We start from the raw sequence: 22549 nt of genomic DNA on the forward strand, positions 1-22549 counted from the left end.
CCTTTTCTTTCTGTCTCCCTTGCTCAGTGTATGGTGCCAGGTAATAGCTCATGATGACTGTAATTTGAGCAACTCCCAACTTTCGAGTGCTTGATATTAAAACCATTAGAATTCTTTGACAGTATCTGCATTGTGTGTATGCACCACTAGAGTAAATACAACGAAAAAAGTATTTGAAAACTTGCCTGCCTGTCTCACTGGTAAATCCAGTTGCTCGGACATAGTGATCTGAAGCAGAGTTGAAACAAAGTTCACTGACTTATGAGCCTATGAAGAGGGGAAAAAAAAAAAGAGTTAAGTTTTAGAATAGTCTCATTAAGTTTTACAATATCTTTATAATGATGTAATGCAGTCAGTAGAATACCAGCAATTCAGCCATTTGCACAGGAGTCAGCTAATCAGCCAAAGCATTCCAAAGTTTTGTGCTCACTGTATTTTGAAGACAGCAAGGGGGAGGAAAAACCCTACCATTTAATGTAACAAAATTGAAAAAATCACTGAATAGGCTGCAGGAATCAGCCTTCCACAGTGACCAAACATGTTCCCCATTCAGAACAAACACTTGAAGCACCTGAGCAGCCCGAAAAACCCAAGTGCAGCAAGTTTACAGTGACCTTTAGCAAGGTATGAGTCCATTATATAATAAGCTAAGAAACAGATGGGAACTACGTTTTAAAACTAAGTCCAACTCCTACTTCATCTTTCTGAAAAACCAGTTTCAAGGGACCACTGATGGACTACTGCAGCAGCTGTCCACAGAACTACACAACAGCAAAGCAACAGCAGGGAGATCCAAATGGAGACACATCTGCAGAGTAACAGCTTCCCAAAGATTTGCAGGAGTTCACTTATAAAAACCACAAAACATGTTTTTTCTTACAATAATGAGAACTGTCACTGATACATTAAGGACTGGATTGTATTTTCAATGAGGAAACAAACCTTAACATTACTACAACACCCTTTACCTGCCTTTCCCAAGCATCAAGAACTTGAGATGATACATTGACTTTGCTGGGAAGAGTGAATTGCAATCCTTCAAAACTAACTACTTTTCTTAACTGAAACCCAACATAATTTTCCTCAAGGTGAAGACTCCATAGAGATGAGTTACAGTGGGAAATCCCTATTTTATGCATGGGAAAAAAAATTCACAAGGGAGGCCAAGGCCTGGAACACTTATCCACAACGGCTGTGGGATCTCATCCTTAGAGATGTTCTGTTGGACAAGTCCTGATCTACCTCATCCAACTTCCGAACAGCTTTGCTCTTCTGCTTTATCTTCACTTACATGGCAATGTTGTTTCCTATGTTCTTTGCAGCTCCTCTATCAAAGACAACTGCACAGGTCCACATAATTTAACATGTAGGAAAACACCTCTTACCCACTTGCTACTTCGAAAACCATCAAAATTACACTATTTATCAAAACCAAATGGCTGTCTCAGATGCTGCAGCAATTTCATTATCATAAAGAGAAATAATCATAAATTATCCTTTCATTCTTTCAGTAGGACCAAAAGCCCTAGATATCAAGATTCCTCCTAAGTGTGTAACACTGCTCAGCTCACTCCTACAGTACCAGAATCTTCTCTCCAACTTTAATTTTCCTGAGCAAGTATCTCCAATAGGTTCCAGTATAAACAACTGTAAAAGGGACAGCCTGGGACATGACACTGGTACTCAGATTTGAATAGCGTAGCTTGTTTTCTATCTCCTGTAATTTTAGACTTCAAATGTAGAACAAATTTGATTTAAGAATCTGTCCAAAATGTTAAAACATTGTTGTACACATTCATCCTGTGCACTAAAACTCTACAGGCTGCAGAGCACCCAGGAGCATCTGGTCCCACTGAAATGTTTATTTGTAGAGTGTGATTTGGGACTGGGAGTAACTGACACTGCAATATGAGCACACGTCCTGCTGACCCGTGTCCCTGTGATAATCCCTCAAGTCCTCAAGAAGCAAATACACTTTCAAATGAAAAAAATAAAAAGAGCGACTGTCTTCAACTGCCAAGTAATGGTTGAACAAATAAATTTAAAATAAAATTTACTAGTTGGGTTTGATTTCTCCTACAGGTCCAGGTCCGTTAAGTTCCTCCTTTTCTTAAGGAGCATTAATAGACAGAGTCCTGCAGCACATTCCGAATGACATCAGACCCTAATTCGGCACAGCACTCAGATCTATGCTTAACATTAATGTCAGCGGAAGTGCTCCTGTATTTAACGAGTTATGAACCTGAAGAAAGCTTTCAGTTTCAATAACCTTTAACTCACCTACAAATAAGGTCATATTAGTCTGCATAAAATGGACTTAAAAGTGCAAACTGATGTCTTTCCACAAGGGCTATATGCTTAACAGATATCTTTCCTATAGTGAAAACCTGCAGTTTGCGAAGTCAAAAGCATTTAATTCTATAATTTTAAAAATGAGGGATTAATTTCCCTTTCCCATGATAAATGACCACTATTCTTGCAATAAAAACCATCAGTTTCAGCAACAAATATGGAAATTGCTTAAGAGCTACTAAGGAGCTAACGGGAAAACCAAAAGAAATTAAATTTTAAAATCTTATGTCTTCAAAGAAACAGAAAATAGACAGCAGTGTATAAAACTGCCATATACTGAAATTTAATAAAATACCAAAGAATGTTTTGTTCATATACAAGGACAGGACTGAGCCTGTGCCTATAGCAGGCTACAGAAGCTCCCCAGAAATATCAATTCCATTAGCATGTGGGATTAATATATTTTCACTGGATTCGTTGAACTATAGCAAGCTTTAAGGGACAGAACCAAAACATCTACACCATTATCTGTTTGGTTTTTCTAAAATCTTCCAAGTATCATCCTTATTAGCATCTGAAGCATCAGACTCCAACCAACCATGAGGATGAGCTACTTTATCACCTTTAGCGGTTCAAAGCAGACTCAGCCGAGATATAATCTGTGCTTTTAATACAAGTAAAATACCTTGTACTTGCCAATCATAGTCTGCTCTTAATCCTCTCAGTTAATACCTACATTCACACAGAGCTACATTAACACTTCTATGCATTCTGTATGGAATATAAAGGACTTCCAAGCTCTTCGCAATGACCTCCTTCCCAAGCCACTGAAAGGAAGGTGATTCCAGAGAAACTGGAATGTTGGGATGAGTAAGGACAGTTCCATGAAGACAAGAGTGTACTGAATGCTCAAAGAAAACTCCAGGTCCTACAGTCACCTCTCACATGCTCCCTTGCTCTGCTTCACTTTTAAAAAGAGCACCAAGTGTTTCACTGGCACTTGGGACAAAAACAACTGAACCTAAAGTAAGACAGCGCCTCGGTGCTTTTTTGTATCCACGTCATTAAAAAATACTGAACCCACATCTATTTCAGCTACTTCCATCTATAATAATTTTAGTCCCCCAAGAGGGCTGCTGCCTCTCAGGACAGCATGCTCCTCTTCACTGACTGCACTGCTAAAGAAAACAACCACACTGAAAACCACACCTATTTTAGGTACATTTTTGAACTAAAATCAGGATTTCACAAGAGTCGCTATCACCTACTATAAACTACACTAAGAACAGAGAATTTCTAAGACTTTAAAGTTTTGACTTGGTAAAATTTTTACTTTTATTCTCTTGTTCCTTGTTTACAAACACCATTTAAAAGTAAATACTAAATTTAGAGAACAACACTATTTTTTTAAAAATAGTTCTGTCACAGAAGTCAGTCTTCCTACACTTAACTCAGCATTTAAAGAAAAACAAAACCAAAACTCATCTCAAGTCCTTCCCCCTTACAAAAGGTCCAACATGCCATGTCACTGGTATGACTTTGCTGTCTAAGAGCCAAAGAATTCAGGGGCTTTTCCCAAGAGCAATCTTTGCTATGCAGCCTGGCTAGCTGAGGAATGTGTTCTATCAGACCACAAACCTCACACCACTGTCTGTTAGTATCAATCACTGCTCCAGAACATACAATCTTTTTGCACAGTTCATTGCAGCTTCTCCTAGCAGGGTTGCTTTGTTAGATATGTGCTAAAAGAGACTTTTGAGAAAAGTGTCATACCAGCTACATAATCCAAAAGAGGAAAGAAGTTCAAACTTAATATTGAAGAGACCAGTTCATGGCATGTGAACTATGAATAGTTAATTACAATGTGGAAAAGCACTTTTCCTCCAGTAATGATACTCACTGCAGTAAGCTACATTCATCTTTAATGCTGGAATATTCATCTCTCACCCAAAGCCTGCATGCCTCTAAATGATAAAAACAAGTTTCATCTTGGGTAAAAAGATCTCCATGCATTCTCTTCAGACATCAGGAACCTGACATACCATAACAAACAAACTACAATAGGCACCTCCTTTACTGTTGCCCAAAAAAGCACAACAGATGAGCAACACTTACTACATGCTGCTAAACTAGAACCCTAGGTTATTTATATAGCTATTCAAAGTAGCACACATGTGAATAAAGGCTAACATTTTAAAAATAAAGTAGATGAAAAAAATAAGAATTCAATGCTTCTCCTCCATTCCATTTTTGGGGAAAAAAAACCTACATGCAATTTTTGATCTTAGTCATAGCAGGACTGGGTGCACATAACTATTACACTGAGATGAAACTTTTCTTATAGAAAGGTAAGGTCAGGAGCTGGAAGGCCACGCTGAATCAGCAAACTGCCCTGTAGCACTCTTTTAATTCTTTTATAAGAACTCAGCAGGTGTGGAAGTCATTCTGACCTCAGGTTTTTGCAAGCCAGTTCTGCCACCTCTTAGGCAGCTACAACCAATATGCAAACCTAGTTTAATGTCCACAAAAGATACACATACACTTATCAGTTCCTGCAAACATCCCTGATGCTCCTTTTATCACAATACTGTCTGCAAGTTTGGAGGACTATTTGCTCTACTGCTGGCTGAGGAAAAAGCAGTGTGCTCCTAGCAGAGGCTTGCTAAGCACACACAGAAACTTTCTGCTAAGTCATGAGAAAGTGGCAAGTGGCCCTTTCCGCTCACATTTTACCTTGTGCTGGGCAACTTGCACCAAGAAGGAAACTTCTTCCTAGTGGAGCCAGGACTCCCTCGGTTCCTTACTGCCCCCAAGGGGATTCCTGGTGTTGGACCAGCCTTGGCACACACAGTTTAAAACACCGTTTCCCAAAGCATCCCTCATCTAGGACGCGCTAGAATATATAGATGGAAGATGAGGGAAGTGAAAGTAACGAAGTACTTTGGGTAAAATGTCACCCTAGCAACTTCAAAAGAGACCCTGTGATCTGATAATCAAAGCCAAGAAACTCATGCTCTGTTCTTTTTCTTACACTACAATATAGAGCTGTAGATGTTACACATACAGACCGTGTCACAAAAGGTTAAAAAAAATTCACGCTGGAGGTAACACTATAAACACCTAGCCCAAAGTATCCATAGAATTCCAGCATTTGGCAAGTCTTGTCTGAAGGACACCATGTAAGAAGCAACTTGCTTCTTTCCCTTTGACAACCTTTCACTCCTAAACTCTCAGCAGCTAAGAGTCCAATTTTTTAATTTAATCATACCATCCTTCTGACATTTGTGGCTATTAAGCAGGCAGTGAAATGCACTGAACTAGGCCCTACTGCACCCTTAAACCAGTGGTGATGGTGGCCAGCCAACAAGATTTCCTTTTCATCCTTTCTGTGTCACTCATATTAAAACATGAAAAAGCTTAAGTGTAACTTCTGAAAGTCGCTTTCCAGTAGAGCATCAGGATGTTTTCCTAAACAAACTCTGTTGAGCTCTGACTTACAAAAAATGATGAGTTACGGGGGATTGCACTTTTTTCCCCCTAAACACTGTCAGACACAAAAATTGGGTTGTTAGTCTAAAAAAATATCTTAATAGCTCACACACCAAGGTTAATCTCAGAGACTTACAAGACATACATCACAGTGAAGTTATAAATTCCCTGGAATTACAAAGAAAAAACCTGAAAGTATTATCTAGCAACTTCACCTTTATAACTATGTTGATATTAAAAGATGAAACAACACTGTCTATTATTTTCAGAGTGTCATTCCATAGCTGCATAGTTAAAAATACCTATTTTCATCACAATTTCTGAAAAACACTTTATACATGAAGCACAAAGACTATTTCAAAAGGCAGCAATGTGTTCCTGCTGTTCTCCAGTAGCTTACTTGAAGAGTCTGGTTCTAAGTCCTGGTAAAACGCAGCTTTCCCCTGCGAGACAGGGACAGAGATGGGTGAACAGCTCAGGGTACCTCATCAACTAAAAATTCTCAGACACAAAAGCCAGTGACCTCATTCCCTATAACTTCTTTTCAGAGTGAGAAAAGTAAAGCCAAAGAGACCAAAATACTTGCTTTTTACCATTATCTCAACTCTGGAAGTTCTCACAGCCTCTTATGTGCAGGCAATACAGCCTGATAAAAACTTAGTGAAAGGAGAAATAAAGCATAGAATAATTCATGACTTGGCCAAGGTCAAAGGAAAAATAATAGAGTCTGGACAAATCAAGAATCATACATCCCAGTTCCCTTCTCCTCTCAGTAGAAACTTTGTTGACTGACTGGATATGGTGAAGACAGATCTAAATACCTGGTTAACTCTTAGCTACTTAGATATCTCTTCCACTAATCAGGAATACCAATTACTGACTGATGCATGGTCTTTTCTGGTAAGGTAAAGTGACCATTCTGCTGAAAGCCAGTCTCATCAGCTCAACAGAGGCACTTCTAACAAACTAAGGGTAAACTAAAAGGTCAGCCAAGGACAACTATTAAGCTATAAAAACACCTGTGTAGCCTGGCCATATGCAAGAACAGTGTTCACTGCTGTTGTAATCTCATTTTTAGAAAGAAGGAGACCCCCATACCTGTAATTAAGTATTAACTGGTAACAGAACTGCTCTAATATTCGACAAATTTAGACCAGCATACTGCAAGAAAATGCATAATTGACTTCAATAAACCTAAGTAAAACCAAGACCACGCATGTGACTAAAGCTGCATGTATGTGTAAGTGCTTGCAGACTTCTGGTTTAGCATATAGTTTTATCACAAAATATCTGTGAAAGATTAGTGATGCTCCATTTCCCACAACAAAGAATTCTTACACACTGGTTCAATAATATCTGGAGTTTTTAAAGGGGGACAAATATTCAGATTTTATGCCAATTTAGCACTTGTGTAGTACACGATAGACCACAGGGTTTTGATTCCAAAGTGAGAACAAAAGCCAGTGGCCAGCGAGCACAATCCTTCCTGCAAGGGTTTGCCATTTGCTGAAGACCCTGACTGGCAGTGAACGCAACTCCCTGCACCTTCAGCAGCTCAATACCTGCAGAAAATAACTAAAACAGATTTTAAGCAAGTTACTGTATGTAAGTATTGACATCCATTGAACACAAAAAAAAATTGCATTTTGGGGCCAGTTCAAGATTTCATAGATATTACTGTCTTTATAGGCCATCACATTTTTTGCATTTTTGATTTAAGTAACAAACACTAACATACTTTTTAACAGAGTACATGGAAAAGACAGGCAATTACTTTATACAAGTCTCAATTAATCATTTGATAGTTTTACAGCTATCTATTTCAAATGTACCTAATATTTATTTGCCATTTGCTTATTAAATAACATGCAGGAATAGGTCTTAATTACACTTTTTTATTTTCTGAGAAGCTATACCTTTAGTTTTCGAAATTTTCTCCACTGCCAGCAGAACATTTGGCCCACCTTTACCTAAGCTCTGCTGAACATCTGTTGCATTACATGAGTATTGTCAGGCCCAAAGTCTGCTTAAGAGCAACAAGGAAAAATGTTTGTGGAAAAAGCCACCACAAGAGCTGCCACAGAGGCTTATCCTTCACTTCCTCCATCAAGACATCACCTTTTCTCTGGGCCAAACACTAAAGCACTTCTGTTCTCCAAATGTCTACGAGCCCCGTGGCTGTGTCTCATTAATAAAGTTTTCACCTACGAGGTGCAGCTAAGTAGAACAAAAATATAATCTTCTTCCAAAATTGAAATCCGTGGAACTAGGATCTGCTGGGGTTTTACATCCCAGCCTGGCAGGTGAGTGCAGTCTAAGCGGATGACACACCTGGGATGGGAACCCTGTCTGCCCCCGTCCCTTGGACACGTGTCCGTATACACCCAGGGAGCGCACCTACCTCGGCAGCCCTGCTGAACCCGGAGCCCACAGGATCTGGAACATAAAACACCGCCAGGCTGCCAGATCTGAATCCCAACTCAGCCCAAGCCACCAGATTTGATTCTGAACTCAGCCCAGGCCACTTTTACAGGCTGCACTGCCTGCGAAGCGATGGGGCTCTTGGTACCTCCTTCCCTGAAGACAAATTAGTGCTTTCAACATCCAAAGACTGATGTCCTTTAGATGGTCCCAGGCACGGCTGATGTCCAGCCTGAGCCACCGAGGGCCTGCACAAGGGCGGTTTTAAAGCCCCCTCAGCGGATCACCCTTTTCCCGGCTGAGCACGGAGACAATGGAGGCAATTTGGTAGCGCTGGGAGAGGCACGGGGGCCTCGGCCGCTTTCTGCCGCTGCCCCCCCGCCCGAGCAGCCCCGCCCGGCCCGGCCCGGCCCCGCTGCCATGTGCGGGGACAATGCGCGCCGGGCCCGGCCTGCGGCCGCCGGGACGCGGCCGGCGGGAAGGGGCCGCGGCCGCGGGTGGACGGCCCGAGGAGCCGAGGGGACCCTCTCCGCCCCCGCCCCGCTCCCCCTCCCAAGGGCCGGCCCCGGCCCCGCTCCCCAGCGCCGCGGCCCCGGCCCAGGCCCGGCGGCGCCCTCACCTCGTTGAGCTGCCGTTCGGCGGCTTCGCGCAGCGCCGGGTCCATGGTGCCGCGCAGGGCCTCGATGATGCCGCTGGGGTCCATGGCGGGGGCAGTACGGGGGGCGGAGGGCAGGGGCCGGGGCCGCGCCGAGCGCACATGGACCCGCCGCCTCCAGCGGCCGCCGGCGCGAAAGGAAGGGAGAGCGCCAAGGGCCCGGATAGAGCTGCCCCCGCCGCCGACGGCAGCGGCGCCCCTTCCGCCGCACGGCCCGCCCCGCCCCGCCGCGGGGCGCCGCGGGAGATGCAGTCCCCGGCGCCGGGGCGACGCGCTCGGGGCACGGCACCGACGCCCCGGGAGATGTGGAGGGGCACGGCCGGGCACCGATCCCCGGGAGATGCGCTCCGGTCACGACCGGCCGTACCAGCCACCCGGAGCGGGCGGGGTGTGCGGTGCCGGCCGGCAGAAGCCGCCTCGGGAGCTGCGGCCCCGCTCGAACGGCGGCGTCGCGGGAGCCGCGGCTCTGCTCTGAACCGAACTCCTCGGCCGGTTCTGAGGGATCCATTGGTGTAGCGAAAGTGCCTCCCTTGGAAATCCCTCCCGCGTCCGCGCCCCGTTTTCGGAGAAACTGGTGCGGCTCAGAGAGGAAGGAGGGGTCGTGGAGGCATGGGTTTGCTTTTGCGCGGGTGCCCGCCGTGCTGGGTTTAGGGTGGTGGGGAAAAAAAGAAGAGAATAAAAATCCCGAAGATGTGTCAAAGTTTTGTCAGAAAATCAATATAAGCAGAGCTGTCGCTCGTGAAAGGTCTAGGAAACGTGTCTTAGGAAGAGTCGCTGAGGGAGCTGGGGGTGTTTAGCCTGGAGGAGAGGAGGCTCAGGAGGGATCTCATCACTCTCTACAACTCCCTGAAAGGGAGAAAGAAAGCCAGGTGAGGGCCGGTCACTCCTGCTGTGCCTGCAGAGGATCTGAGGAAATGGCCTTAAGCTGAGACAGGGGAGATTCAGATGAGATGTTGGAAAAAAAGTTTTCACTGTCGGGGTGGTTGCCCAGGTTCAAGAGGCATCTGAAACTGGAGCTGGATGATATGGGTTAGTGGTTTAGGGGTTACAAGGGCAGTGCTGGGCTGGTGGTTGGATGGGATGGTCCTGAATGTCTCTTCCAACCATGACGATTCCATGATTCAATGATTCTGGAGGCCTTGGCTCAGTCACAGAGTCAGAACTGAACTGCTTAACTTGGTCCTCTGTAAGTCACTTCAGTAGGCTTCATCCTACGAGCATTTGAGCACTGAAGTATGTCATGGTAAAATGAGCAATGCTATTTATAAGTTAGTGAGTTGTAAAATTTAATTGGCAGTATACAGTCATTCATTAACTCTCATGCCTTCATTTGGGGGACAGCGTGCAGTGATGTACTTACTTGAAATTTTGGGAGTTATTTTTGTGAGAGGAATTTATTGAACAGTCAGATCATACCATCAAGAAAAAATTTTCACAAACACCTCATCCTAGAATGACTGAAATGAAGGCACATATGAAAGAGAAATGCAGATATGCAAATACAGAAAATAACAAAATTTAAAAGTGATACAATTTAGGAAGTTGATAAAGTGCACTATCTCTTTACAGTTATGTTAAACTTAAGTTTCAGGAAGTCTAGGCTTATCTAGAGTGTCTTTGCATATATGGAACAGCATAACAGACTTGCTTTTGTACATAATTTTTCCAAATTAGTATTTTTTCCATGATTGTCACTGGACTAAAACCTGGATTTCTCAGTTTCTCTTGCTACTGGCTTGTTGGTGGTTTTTTTTGTTTTTTACATAATGCTAAAAACCAAAAATGATTTACCCTAGGTAGCTTTTTCTTATTACAAGTGTGAAAATTAGCAACTGATTTATGAAACTGAACTGTGAAGCAGCAATGAATGTCTGCCTTTCTAAGTAAGCACAGGAGACATATGGCCCAGATGACCCAAGTGGCAACGTGGCATAATTTTGGGACATGATGTCATATGCTGTTCTTTTATAAGTTGCCCAGATCTGCAGTCATACTCCCATTCTAGATGTTGCCCAAAACGTTAAAAAAAAAAAAAAAGGTGAAATACTGTAGATTCAATAGCATTACAAAATGCTACAACAAAGTCTTTTCCCTGCTTTTGTGTCACAGCACAGATAACAAGATCAAATCTCAATGCTCTTTGTATCAAAGGAGCAAAGCAATAATGCCTCCAGCCAGGGAGAACTTAGGTGCTAAGCTGATCTAACAACTTACAAAGCAGAATATATCTTCTCTAAGAATAAAAATAAATACTTCAAAGGACAGAGGGCTCATGACATGCATAATGCTCAGTGTCAGGTGTACAGATGTGAAATGCTGCAAAGACAAGCACAATGGGATGTGAGCTATTGTCAGCAAAGGTGCTGTTGCTCTGGAAGCTTGTGCCAGAGCTGTTCCTATTTGGATTCAAAAGTGAGGAGGCCAAAAAAAAGTCATGCAAAAGAATGTGTAAGCAATTGTCCACCCTGAGTACTCTGAAAAAGGAAACCTTGTATGTCCAGGAATGTTTGCATTGTCCAGGACATTTGTATTTGCATCTTTTGCCCAGAAGTAGTAACAATTGTTAACTTCACAGCAGGAGTAATTTACATAAATGACTCACAGAAAACAATAAATGCAGGATTCAGTCAAGATGGACATTTCATGTAGACAGGAAGCCCAATTTAAGAGGAAACATCCAAGAGGTTAAAAAAGAATTTATCACAAATCTGAACAATTTGTTGGTGGATTACATTTGCTGTGGGTAATTTAGTGTTAGAGAGAGACGAAAGAGTAAAGGTGGAAGAAAACTGCCACACCAGCAGTTTGAGCGGAGCAACCTAACAGACGGCAACTGACTTCAAATTACAGGGGACTGGTGAGCTGTGGCATCCTTAACACTGAAATTTTGTCAAGATTAAATAAATATACCCACTTCTGTCGCTTTGTTTGAAGAGTATTAGCAGGACAAAAGAGACATTAAGCCCACCCAGCACAGCACAGAAATTAGTGAGGACTTTGGCCAAACCTGTTTAACAAACAAGGGGGACATGAATAAATATCTTGCAAGATGCAGCAGATGAGTTGATAGGAAAATCTAATTTTGCGGTCAAATTTCAAATCACAAGAGTTAACATTGGAAAGAAGTATGTCCTTTAGCCAGATAACCTCATCAAATTCTTGGTCTCAGACCAGGAAACAAATGTGTACGTGCTGCAGGGATTAGCTGCCCAGTACTGTTCTCTGTTGTGTAGGGATGCCTATAGACAACCTCAGGCTGCTGTGGGAGAACGGAGCCGCTCAAATTATCTCGGAAAGGGCAGCTGTGGTATTGCACAGGCCTCAAACATCGGATGCAAATCAGTCTCAATTACTCCTGAAGGTGTGCTCTCATACACTGTCTGTCTTGGGGTTAGCAGTCGTGTACTTTCCCTGGAAAGCTGGAACAATAGCAAAGACAGTACTTGTCAGCTTTAATAATGTGCTCCTTGGAGCTGACTGTGGAGCACTGCTTAGCCTGTGTGCCTTTCTGGGGTACCTTTCTCTCTACTGTCAGTGAAAAGCCAGGAATGGTGTATAAGGAGAGCACAGCTATCAAAGATCACTGAGTTTGGGTGCATTCACCAGATGTTGCTAAAGAACTGTGCACAACTTTTTATGCCATCTATGTATTCAAAAAACCCCCCAAAGACAGTAACTAGTAAATGCTGCTGTCAGCTGTTCTGTGCTGGAACAGATTTGACAGCAGCCCAATTGACTCCAGCTATGCAGAGTGTATTCCTGCATGAACAGCATTCCGAATGTCAGCCCAGGATTTGGAAAAAAATACTTGCACATGAAGGTACTTAACCAGTCCTACAGATCCAAAGGGAGTTTGGACAGGAGTGAGTGGATGAATCACCAGCACCCAAAGCTATCGTGAAGCTACTTTTGCTAAATCAAAGATGGCAACAGGAAGAAAAAGGTATGCACAGAAATACTGTGCTGATGTGCAAAGTTTGGAAAGAACTATTTATATTAATTTAAAAAAAAGCTGAAATGGGATTAAAATATGAAACTACGAAATGAAATGTGATAGTCAACATATTTTGGTGTAAACTCATCAAACAAAGGTGATTGTTTGAGGAGTTCTCTGGTTTGGCTGGGGAAATGGTACAGAATAAGTATATTTCTTTGCTTTAAAAGATCGTACTAGGCTATGACCCTGATCACATATTGAAGGGGATTGAGAACTGGCTAAATTACAATTCTCAGTTAAAAGGTGGTACGTGAAGAGTGATTATTTAAGGGGCCAATTTCTACTGGATTTCTGTTGATACCACTAGCAGACTCTATTTGATACTTTAGGCAGTTTTGAAATAAATACAAAAATCCCTGCAGATAATTGTGAGAATGACATAAGATTAGCAAAACAATCCTATGTGGATGAGATGAGATGGTAACCTGAAAAAGAACCAGAAATGCACTTTAGCAGAGGCAAATGTGAAGTTACACATAGAAGAACAGAAAATGAAAGATTGGAAGGATCATCAGGGATACCATGGGCATGAAGGTTGGCATGAGCTCCCAGCAGGATGTTGTGGTAGAAGACTTAGCACAATCTTTGAGTTGAAACCAGGGGTTTGAAGAGGGGGAGTGGGGAAGTGGTTTGTCCCTCCCTCTGGTGGGGAGAGATGGATCTTCCATTGCCAGAGAATAACACCAGCATTTGTGGTTTTTAGGTATTTACAAATTACAATGCATGAAATACCCCCAAAAGTTATTTGAGATTAAGAGTTTATTCTCTTCATCTGTGTGAGACCTACTTTAAATGTCCAGTTATGTTTAAGACAAAAGTTGTGGGGAGTCTTGGTTGCTGTTTGTCACTACAATTGTGTTGAGGTGAAACAGGGATTTAGCAGGCAGAGTAAGGATGGTTCCTTGCAGAGTCCCTGCTCTGGGGCTGGCTCTAGCAAGGGAGCAGGATGCCATTGCATGCCCGAGCCATGGTTTCACGGCTCCCTTTAATCCCCTTTAGTCATCTGGGAGTTGGCTTCACCCCTATGGAGAACTTTGCTGAAATTTCTTCAGAATTTCATTCAGCGAGGAAGGCACTATGCTCCTTTATGTAGCCATGAGCTACACCCTGCCAAAAACCCCAGGAGCCATCCCCACCCCCTCCAGCCAGATGGCAAGGCTTGAGCAGATGCTAAACCCCATATCCAAACAGGTTTCCCAGGGGACAGATGCTGAAAACAAGATTTGGCCATTAGCTGGTGGAAGTGCCTGCAAGAGGAACAGCAGGAGTAGCAACACTGAGATGAAGCTGCAAAGAAACAGTCTCTGTAATAGAGCCAGGGATATTAAGGTCCTGAGTAAATGCCAAGGAGACAGAGCGTTCTTAGAGCTTTCACAGGGCTTTTACACCGATGATTTATTTAAAAAATTAAAAACACCTCAACAAACAAACAAAATCAGGAAATAAATCTCTGATGTGTGATTCTTCGAAGATCAGAAAAACTGGATGTCTTAATAAACATCTCTTCAACGATGCAGGACTTCCTCATCATTTTATCAGTTAACTCTGGACAGCAAGGTGAAGAAAAAGAGAAAGATCAGGAAGACAATAGTGGGTACTGAACAGCTCTGTAGTGAATAAAGTTGTAAGAGGAACAAATGTCTAACAGGTGAAACTAGAGAATCACTGAAAAAATTCCCAGTGGCACTAATTGGTACTTTCTTTTTCCCAAGTGAGACTGGATGCAGTTCTAGAAGATATGTTTTAGTGAAAACACAAGCTGTGCTTCAGTCAAACCAACAAGATTAGTGCTTTAATAGAAAATAGGTACATAAAACTTGAACAGGATGTTGGACTAGATAATGTGACGGTGAACTGCACGATGTTTTGGGTTTTGCTGTTTGCTGTCAGGTTAGATCTATCTGCTCCTGAAGGCTTGGTTTGCGCTATGTGGAAGTCCAGCTAATGCAGCCCACAACCTGCTTCAGGCCCTGTGTGACAGACAGTGAAGCAAGAGTGTCTGTAACCTGTTCACCTCCTCCTCCTCCCTCTTGCTCTGTTTTCCACCCTGTATATTTATATTTCATGTCCCTGAGGGAAAATGCCACTTACAGAGCTGCAGAATGGTGGATTGGTGACACCCTGGAGAGATAAGCAGGAGACAGCAACTGGTATTTGTGGCACTAAGATGACACTCACAGTTCATGCTTTTTTTTTACATTTTTGATACAGGTGCATAGGCACAGAAGTTATAAAGGCATCAATGGAATTGGTTATACTATTGTGAAATGAAAACTCGTGCTGAGGATCACAGAATTACAGTGTGACCTCAGAATAATGCCTGTGATCACAGTGTTTTCCAAGAATATCTCTTTATATGCAGTATGGGAGTTGGTTTATTTTATTTTTGCAAGGAAACAAGTATGTCCTTTGCTTACTGTTCCTTACATAGGACCCCAGGCTTATTTATCTTTTATGATTGTTCCTCAAATGGACAGCTGTGAATCCAATGTAATGCTGACTTTACATTTTGAGAAAGCAAATTTAAAGAAAATTTAAGTATAAGGGTTGTGTATCTATGAGTTAGTAGTGTTCAAGCAGATGCTGATTTTTAAAACACAAGTTTTCTAATGACGTTTTTTCAGCCAAGATGAAACAATTAACTGGAATTGTTCAGAAAGAGTTGTGAAAATACTCAAATTGGGGAACAGGAAAAAATTTCTAAAACTTCCAAAGAGTGAAAAAGTATATTTAAGCTATAACTTCAGTTGTATAATTAAATATGTGTGCAAGTGAGGCTTATGCAAGCTATATGTACATTTATCAAGCTATAATATTTAATTTTATTTAATAAGACAGAGAGTTCAAGTTAGTCTGGTTTAGAATAATTTTAATCTTTATAATCCTATCCTGTTCCCATTTAAATTAAATAACAATGAGTACAGTAGAACAGGACTAGGATTTTATTATATTAAAAATTCACACCGAATAAATTCTCAGCACCTAGGGAGGGCTTTTCATATGCAAGGAACTACAAACACACATTGAGAATTTCAGTAATCTAGTAACACAGTATTCAGTCTGTGAACTCGTTCCAGTCCACACAACTCCAGGCAGTTCCCTCCAGGACACACCTGTGTTTGGGAAGTGTGCCAGCATGGCTTCTCGGGAACCTGTGAAGCATTTCAGATCAGTAAAAGTGATTGACCTCTAGTGATGACCACAATCTTAACTGTACATTTGGGATTTATTATAGATTTATTATAAAAAAGAAAACACTTTTTGGTTGTGTTGGCATGGTACATTATTCCTTTCTCTTAATTTTCCGTCTTTTCTCATCTGCCTTTCCCTCTGTCCTTCTAAACTTGAGGAGACAAAGCAAAGTACTCAGAGAGTAAAGTTACTGATTTCTGTGTAATACAGGGGGAGCAGATAGATAGGAGACTTTTATGCAGGAAAAATGTAAAACCACTTTGGTTGCTTTACAGAATATAAAGCTGAGGTGAAGAATTGGAGCTACAGAGCCAAGTGTGTTTCTTGGGTCTGACTGCAAAGAGAGGAGACGGACTGGGGCAGGGTGAATTCTCTGCTCAAGAGGAAGCTTAGTAAAGGCAGGCATCAAAGAAAGACCCAAGGGCACACATGGAAGTGCTCACAGCTCACTGGGAGAAAAACTGAGGTGACATACAGAGTTTGTGAGCAGCAACTGGAAAGTTTATTTACAAGCACTAAAAGAAACATGCTTTTCTGTTTGATTCCTGACTCACTAAGTGAACCACAGCTTTTGATACATGTTTTTAAAATAAATAACATTTCATGAAACTACCTTACTTTTTCATGAAAATACTTTGCTATTAGAAATGCTTTTATAGATCATAAGCCTTAGATAGCTGCTTATGTTAAAAGAGTCAAAAATAACAAAATTAGGGTTGACAAGTATGGGGATTTCCTAGCTGAAGTAAATAACAGAATTTGAGGGTGTTAAACCCACATTTTTTATAAGAAATCACCTTAATTTTCTTTTTTTACTTGTATCTTAGATGTTATCTGGTTGGCACTTCTATTAGGAGTGCTATAAATTCTATTTATTCCTTGCAAAGCTTTACACTTCAGTATTGCTGTCCAAAAGGTTTTAATATGTTTTCTATTTGGTTATATTGTTTTAAATACCTGTATTTTCCAATTTAACAAAAGCAGTCATAATGCTGGGATGTGCAAACATAGGACTTACGCTGATCTGTGTGTAAATTGCTAAAGAAATACAGATGTGAAAACAAGCAATGAAATTGATATTACTTTGGCTGTGCACACACATCTGTGTTTCCTGGTGACTGTGGGTGCACCACTAATTGTTTATGTAGAACAACAGGTAGAACAGCAGGAGTAGCTGCTCACAAATCCACACTCCTATGGCTTCCAGGCTCTCGGTAGCCAACAGCTGGATTAAAGTTCCAGCACCTGCAGCAGCAAGGCAAGGCAGGAAACACAAGAAATATATTGCCAGTGCCCATGTCTTTGTCTGAACAAGAGTCCGTGTCTTTTCCAGGTGTTTTGTGTAACAAGGTGGAAAGTACTTGCACCTCATTTCACCTTTGGAAGGTACATGAATGATGCATGCAGGACAACATCATGTTCTCAGGATAGCAAGGAGCTGTGTCAGCTTCCTCTTGGGCACTCCTCATAATCCTTGGCTCCTGCTTGCCAGCATCCTGGTGTTCCACTCCCTGACCTTTTCTGTGCAGAAAGGATTCCTCACTTCAGAATGTGAAATGAGTTTTCATTCATGTTTCTGCTGGGTTGACAAGATAAAATAATTAATTGCTACAGCCAAACCAAGGTTAAAGTTTATTAAAGCATTTGGATGATAGTGTATCACCAGTACAGCAAGTAATTCCACACAAAAAAATGCTGGTTCAGCTACAGTAAGGATTTCTACAGAATAATGGCATACGAGCTTCTTGTAGTTCTTATAAAATCACTTACCAGTCTTCCTGGGGACTCCTTTCATTTTCTCTATATTAGTCTTGCTCTTTCAGAAATGATTACAGCATATTAGTTAATAATGTCTTACTCAAGCGTCTGACACTTCTGTTCTGCAGTGACTGGTTTTAGCAATTTTGTTGCAGGGAACAGGCCAAAAAGCTGATCTTGTGGTTTATCCATAGGCAAAATGGGCCTAGTATTTCATGCAGTGGAAAGCATGCAAATTTCTTTATTGATATTTGTAGATCTGGATTTCTGCACTCAGCCAAGGTGTCTGACAGGAAACTTTTCTAGGACTGGGTGCATAAAGTTCAAAATTGAAATGAAGAGTTTTCCTTCACAGAACTGCCTTAGGTGAAAAGAGTCTGAAAAGATTCTTATCAGACCGTCCCCATTTAATCTCTAATCCTGATTAACAACTGATTTTGTGATGCTCATTTATTATGAAAGTAAGTGCTATCAGGCATATTATAGCTTTTTCAATTAATTTAATAATTTCCCATAAGAATACACATACAGCGAATCATTTCTCAGAATGTTGGCAGCTTTGCTAAAATGTTTCAATTAAATCACATTTTGACCCTTCTGATATTGCTCTGAATTTTAATTACTTTCAATTGCAGACTACTGGTTTAATGATGACCTGAATGTATTTCTTAAAAACTAACTGTGGGTGTGGCTGCATGCAGCAGGGGTGAAAGGTTTGTTCCTTGTGAACTGGTTGTTGGCCCACTCTTTATGGTTGTTTTCTGCAAGCACTTAGACTTTAGAGGCCAGATCAGGACAAACACTGAGCACTCTCACTGCAGACATTTTGTATCTCACAGAAAAAGCAATCTAGATGAAAACATGGCATGACATTTGCACATATTATGATTAGACCATGCATTCTTAAATTATGAAATGTATACACATTGTAACAGGAAAAAAAACTTTTTCCCTTCTAGTCCGAAAAGCAATTAATACAATTTATCTGAAGGTTGCAGGGAGTCCTTGCAGTATGGGAAAGATTTAGAAGTTGTAAACTTTTTCTCTGGAAGTTTTGCTTTTTTAAAAAAGCAATACTGAGTTTTCCTACTTTTCCTTTTTCCTTATTCTGCTTTCTTCTGCAAGGTTTCACACTCCTGCATTACCTGAGCAAACTTCCCCATCTTCCTTTCCCCATCAGAACTGTCGTTCACATTTTCTTCCTGAATTGAGTGTCTGACTACCATGTAGTCAAAAAAAAAAAATCTTTGTCTGGTCTGCACGTCCAAAGATCCTAAATTTTTTCCTCTCTTACTCCTTTAAGATAGAAGAAATTTTCAATCATAAGCAATGATTCTCTTCAGCATCAAAAAGCAACTGTGTTTGTAAGCACAAGCAGTGAACAGCTTGGATTGGCCAACTGCTATAATTTCGGGTACATTGATGATAAGAAGAGATTCAGAAGCAACAGTAAAAGCAGCAGCACTTCAAACTGTAAATTTTGGAAGAAGGTTGATTAAACCAGTGCCCCTGTCACTGAAGGAACTACCAAGTAAGTGTGTAAGGCCTTGTGTCATATGAAAGAGGCTGCTCCTGCCATCAGACCAGAACGTGTTCCTCTTGTGTGATGATGTGACATAGTTTACCATGGTATGTAGGTAAGAGAGAAATGTATTCCCAGAAAAGAGAACCCCAGGAACACAGTGCCACATGACCCAGTGCTACACTGAGTGTCTGACCCTGAATTTCAGAGAAGCTGAGGTCAGAAGTCAGGTTCTCAGCGTTTCTGAGAAGCTCTGTCTTTATCATTTCTCCTTTGCCAGGCGTGGCTACCATAACATTCATGAAGGGAATGATGTTATTTAGGTAATTAATAACACTGAAGCAAGTGTTAATTTTACACTTTATTGGTCTGTTTTTCAAAACTACGTGCCTTTAATGCTGATCTGTACCTACTTTTCCAAGCAAAATGCATCCACTTTACACCAGAGAATGATTGCAACTGCACTGAGAGCAGGACATGGTCGCTGGTAATTTAACCACTCGACTCTGCCTTCAATACCTTCAGGCAATTGGCTGATTGACATTTCTGCTGAAAACCCAGGTCAGGTAACCAAGTGGTGAGTTGTGGAAAGACCACATTCCAAGGCCTCTAGAATAAATGAGGAATCTGAACTGTTCAGGTCTCAGATTTTCATTTTTAACCTTTCACAGTGTTTATTCTCTGCTTAGCATCTTATTCCTTTCAATTATTCTTTTATAAACACATTTTCTCATCTAGCTTCTTTCTTATATTAGGGGACAGAGTTAGGACCTCAAACCAGGGCAAATTAAAATAAAAGGAAGCTTTCTTTATGACAGTGCAACCTGCTTATCCTGCTTAGAGTCAACAAACAAAACACAGAAGGGAAATGTCAATAGACAGTTACAATGATATTTTAAGAACCTAGCAGCAAGAGGAGATCATTCAGGTCCTGATGAGTTCCAGTAGGAGGTTCCACTTGGGCCTTTTTGAGTATAGTAGAAAAAGCAGCTTAAAAAATCTTGATTGCACTCCGCAGCATTGATTTCTGTCATTACTCCAGCAGATCAGACATTGTCAAAGCTACACACCCCAGCGTGTGTTCAACACTGGGAGGTGACCTGAAGCTGGTTCTCCAGACCAACAATTTTTGGTTTAACTGAGCTGAAACTTCAGTTCCACGTTTGTAGAGGCAAAATCTGTAATGTCATTTAAAGAGAAATTAAAATGAGTCTTTGATCAGATTAAAGGTGGTGTTTTTATCAGCATGGAATAACTTAGGTTTGGAAACATTTGCCCTGCAGATGGGTATGTCCAGCTACATCACTGCTATAAATTAGAAGGAATCCTTGAAGGAACATATTCCTCCTTAGCAGGAATATTTGAATTTTCAGCTATGTTAGTATAAACTCAGCTTCAGACAGGGTATAAATCTGATAATTACATGTAATCCTACCCTAGCATTAAATATGAATCACGACTAATGGGTGTATCTCAGGATAAGGGCCTGGCCATTCTCTACACAGAAATTTACAACTGTGATCGTTATCACAAGCGATAAACACCAGCTCACAAATACCTCAGCTGCAGAGCAGAGCTGCATGGCTGAAGTGTTGTGCAGCTGCTTTTGAGTCAAGCAAGGACTCTCCCTGCAGCTCCACATCCCACTCTCCTGCTGCCTCCCTTTTGGCCTCTCCCGATCACGCTCTGCTCTGCTCTGTGTGGGCTCTGCTGTGCTCCACAGGTACTCCCAAGAGCTTCAAAGGAGACTCTGAGCTAGAAGAAGGTGTCAGGAATATTTTCTTGCTTTGGAAATATTTTTGCCTTTCTTGCTACCTATCTTAAAGAGCTGACATTGGCTGAGCTGTTCAATATATTTGCTGCCTGAGCCAGTTCCCACAACTCAGATGCTGTAGGTTGGACCAAAAGCTGGGATGAGGTGATTGACAGGGGGAGGTGGAGTTGTTCATCCCTCTTCTTGTTACGAAGACTAAGTTGGTTATTGCTGCCAGGAGGACACCTGAGATTCCTTGTCCTGTGATGAGAACTCCCTCTTCTATCAGTATTTTTAATAAGAGGTTTGACTTTTTAGAGAAAGTGCTTTCCAAGACTGGGAAAAAAATGGAAGTAAGGCCTCTGAAGGTTGGAACTACATTTAAAGAACCTGACAGAGCTTTCATGTTCCTCATTTGGGGTGGCATAAGCTTATTACAGGGTATGTTTCACGCTTAATTTGCAGGAAGACAAAACCTTTAATTCCTGTTTTTTTGTATTCAAATAGAGGATATGAGCAGGCTGACGAGAAAAGTTTCTTTCCCCATTTCATGTACACCACTGACACATGCAATAGGAAAAACAAAAACAAAAAAAAAGCTCGCTATTAAGGGGATTTATTTACTATTAATTAGGAACAAGAGGTACATCAGAATTGAGAATCTCTTATTTTTACCATTTGGAATAGAAACATCATAGCTATCTATTTCATTGTGTTCCTAAGCAGTTAAGCAGTAACAGAAATAGGTACACACTATTGAAAATCTGCACTTTGCACATTTGTACATAAATCTGTGTATGTGTACACATATGTACATATGTGCGGGATGTACCCAAAATGTACAACTCTACATAAAAAGGACAATAGGAGTTAAGAATCGTATCTTCTATAAAAAAATACAAGGAGAGAAAGAAATCTGAATGCTTATGATCCCTGAGCTCAGATTCAACTCATTTTAAAGCTTACAAGTTCTGCTCTCGCTGTTTAGTAATTTTTTCAGCTTCTGTCTTTGAGCACTGGCTTTCATAAATAAAAGCTTTCATTAACTCTCCTTTTGGCTCCAAGAAATTTCTAACCCTTCATTCACACAGCTACAAATAGGTGCTCATTTCTATTTATCTCACTTGTTGGTGACATTTTTCTGTTAATTTTGATCAAAGCATTTGCCTTCCACCTTAAGTTGTCTCCTGTGCAGATGGTTACTCTCCAGTTACATCCTCAAACTCTTTACCATAACTAATGAAATTATGAGCTCAGTAAAACACTCAAGCCCCATTCCAAGTACACAAGTTTATTTGGTTTAAATTAGAATTTAGGTATAATGACAATAAATGTTTGAGGTTTAATTTCTTGCCATATTTATACAAAATAAAAATGTTAAAATGATGCAGTTTGTGATGGTCAAAAATAAGACAATAATAGGGGAAGAAAAGGGTTCTGAATCTGCACTTCTCAAGAAATTATACGTAT

The 22549-nt window shown here is 41.2% G+C and overlaps 1 protein-coding gene across 2 annotated transcripts in view; it reads right to left on the reverse strand.

The window, feature by feature from the left end:
• The window catches only part of IPO7 (importin 7), a 35095-nt gene extending 26059 nt beyond the window's left edge, over nucleotides 1–9036 (reverse strand). For both annotated transcript variants that reach the window (XM_042038333.1, XM_042038334.1), the window contains exons 1-2: nucleotides 8822–9036; nucleotides 186–267 (exon numbers count right to left, since the gene is read on the reverse strand). In XM_042038333.1, the coding sequence (XP_041894267.1) occupies nucleotides 186–267; nucleotides 8822–8905 (166 nt within the window). In that variant the 5' untranslated portion in view covers nucleotides 8906–9036. The remainder of the gene's footprint in view (nucleotides 1–185; nucleotides 268–8821) is intronic.
• Between the last annotated feature and the right edge of the window lie 13513 nt (nucleotides 9037–22549).

This window comes from Corvus kubaryi, unplaced genomic scaffold (genome assembly GCF_017639235.1).
Source record: "Corvus kubaryi isolate FWS band 111438036 unplaced genomic scaffold, C.kubaryi_AGA036_p1.0 37392, whole genome shotgun sequence".
NCBI lineage: Eukaryota > Metazoa > Chordata > Aves > Passeriformes > Corvidae > Corvus > Corvus kubaryi.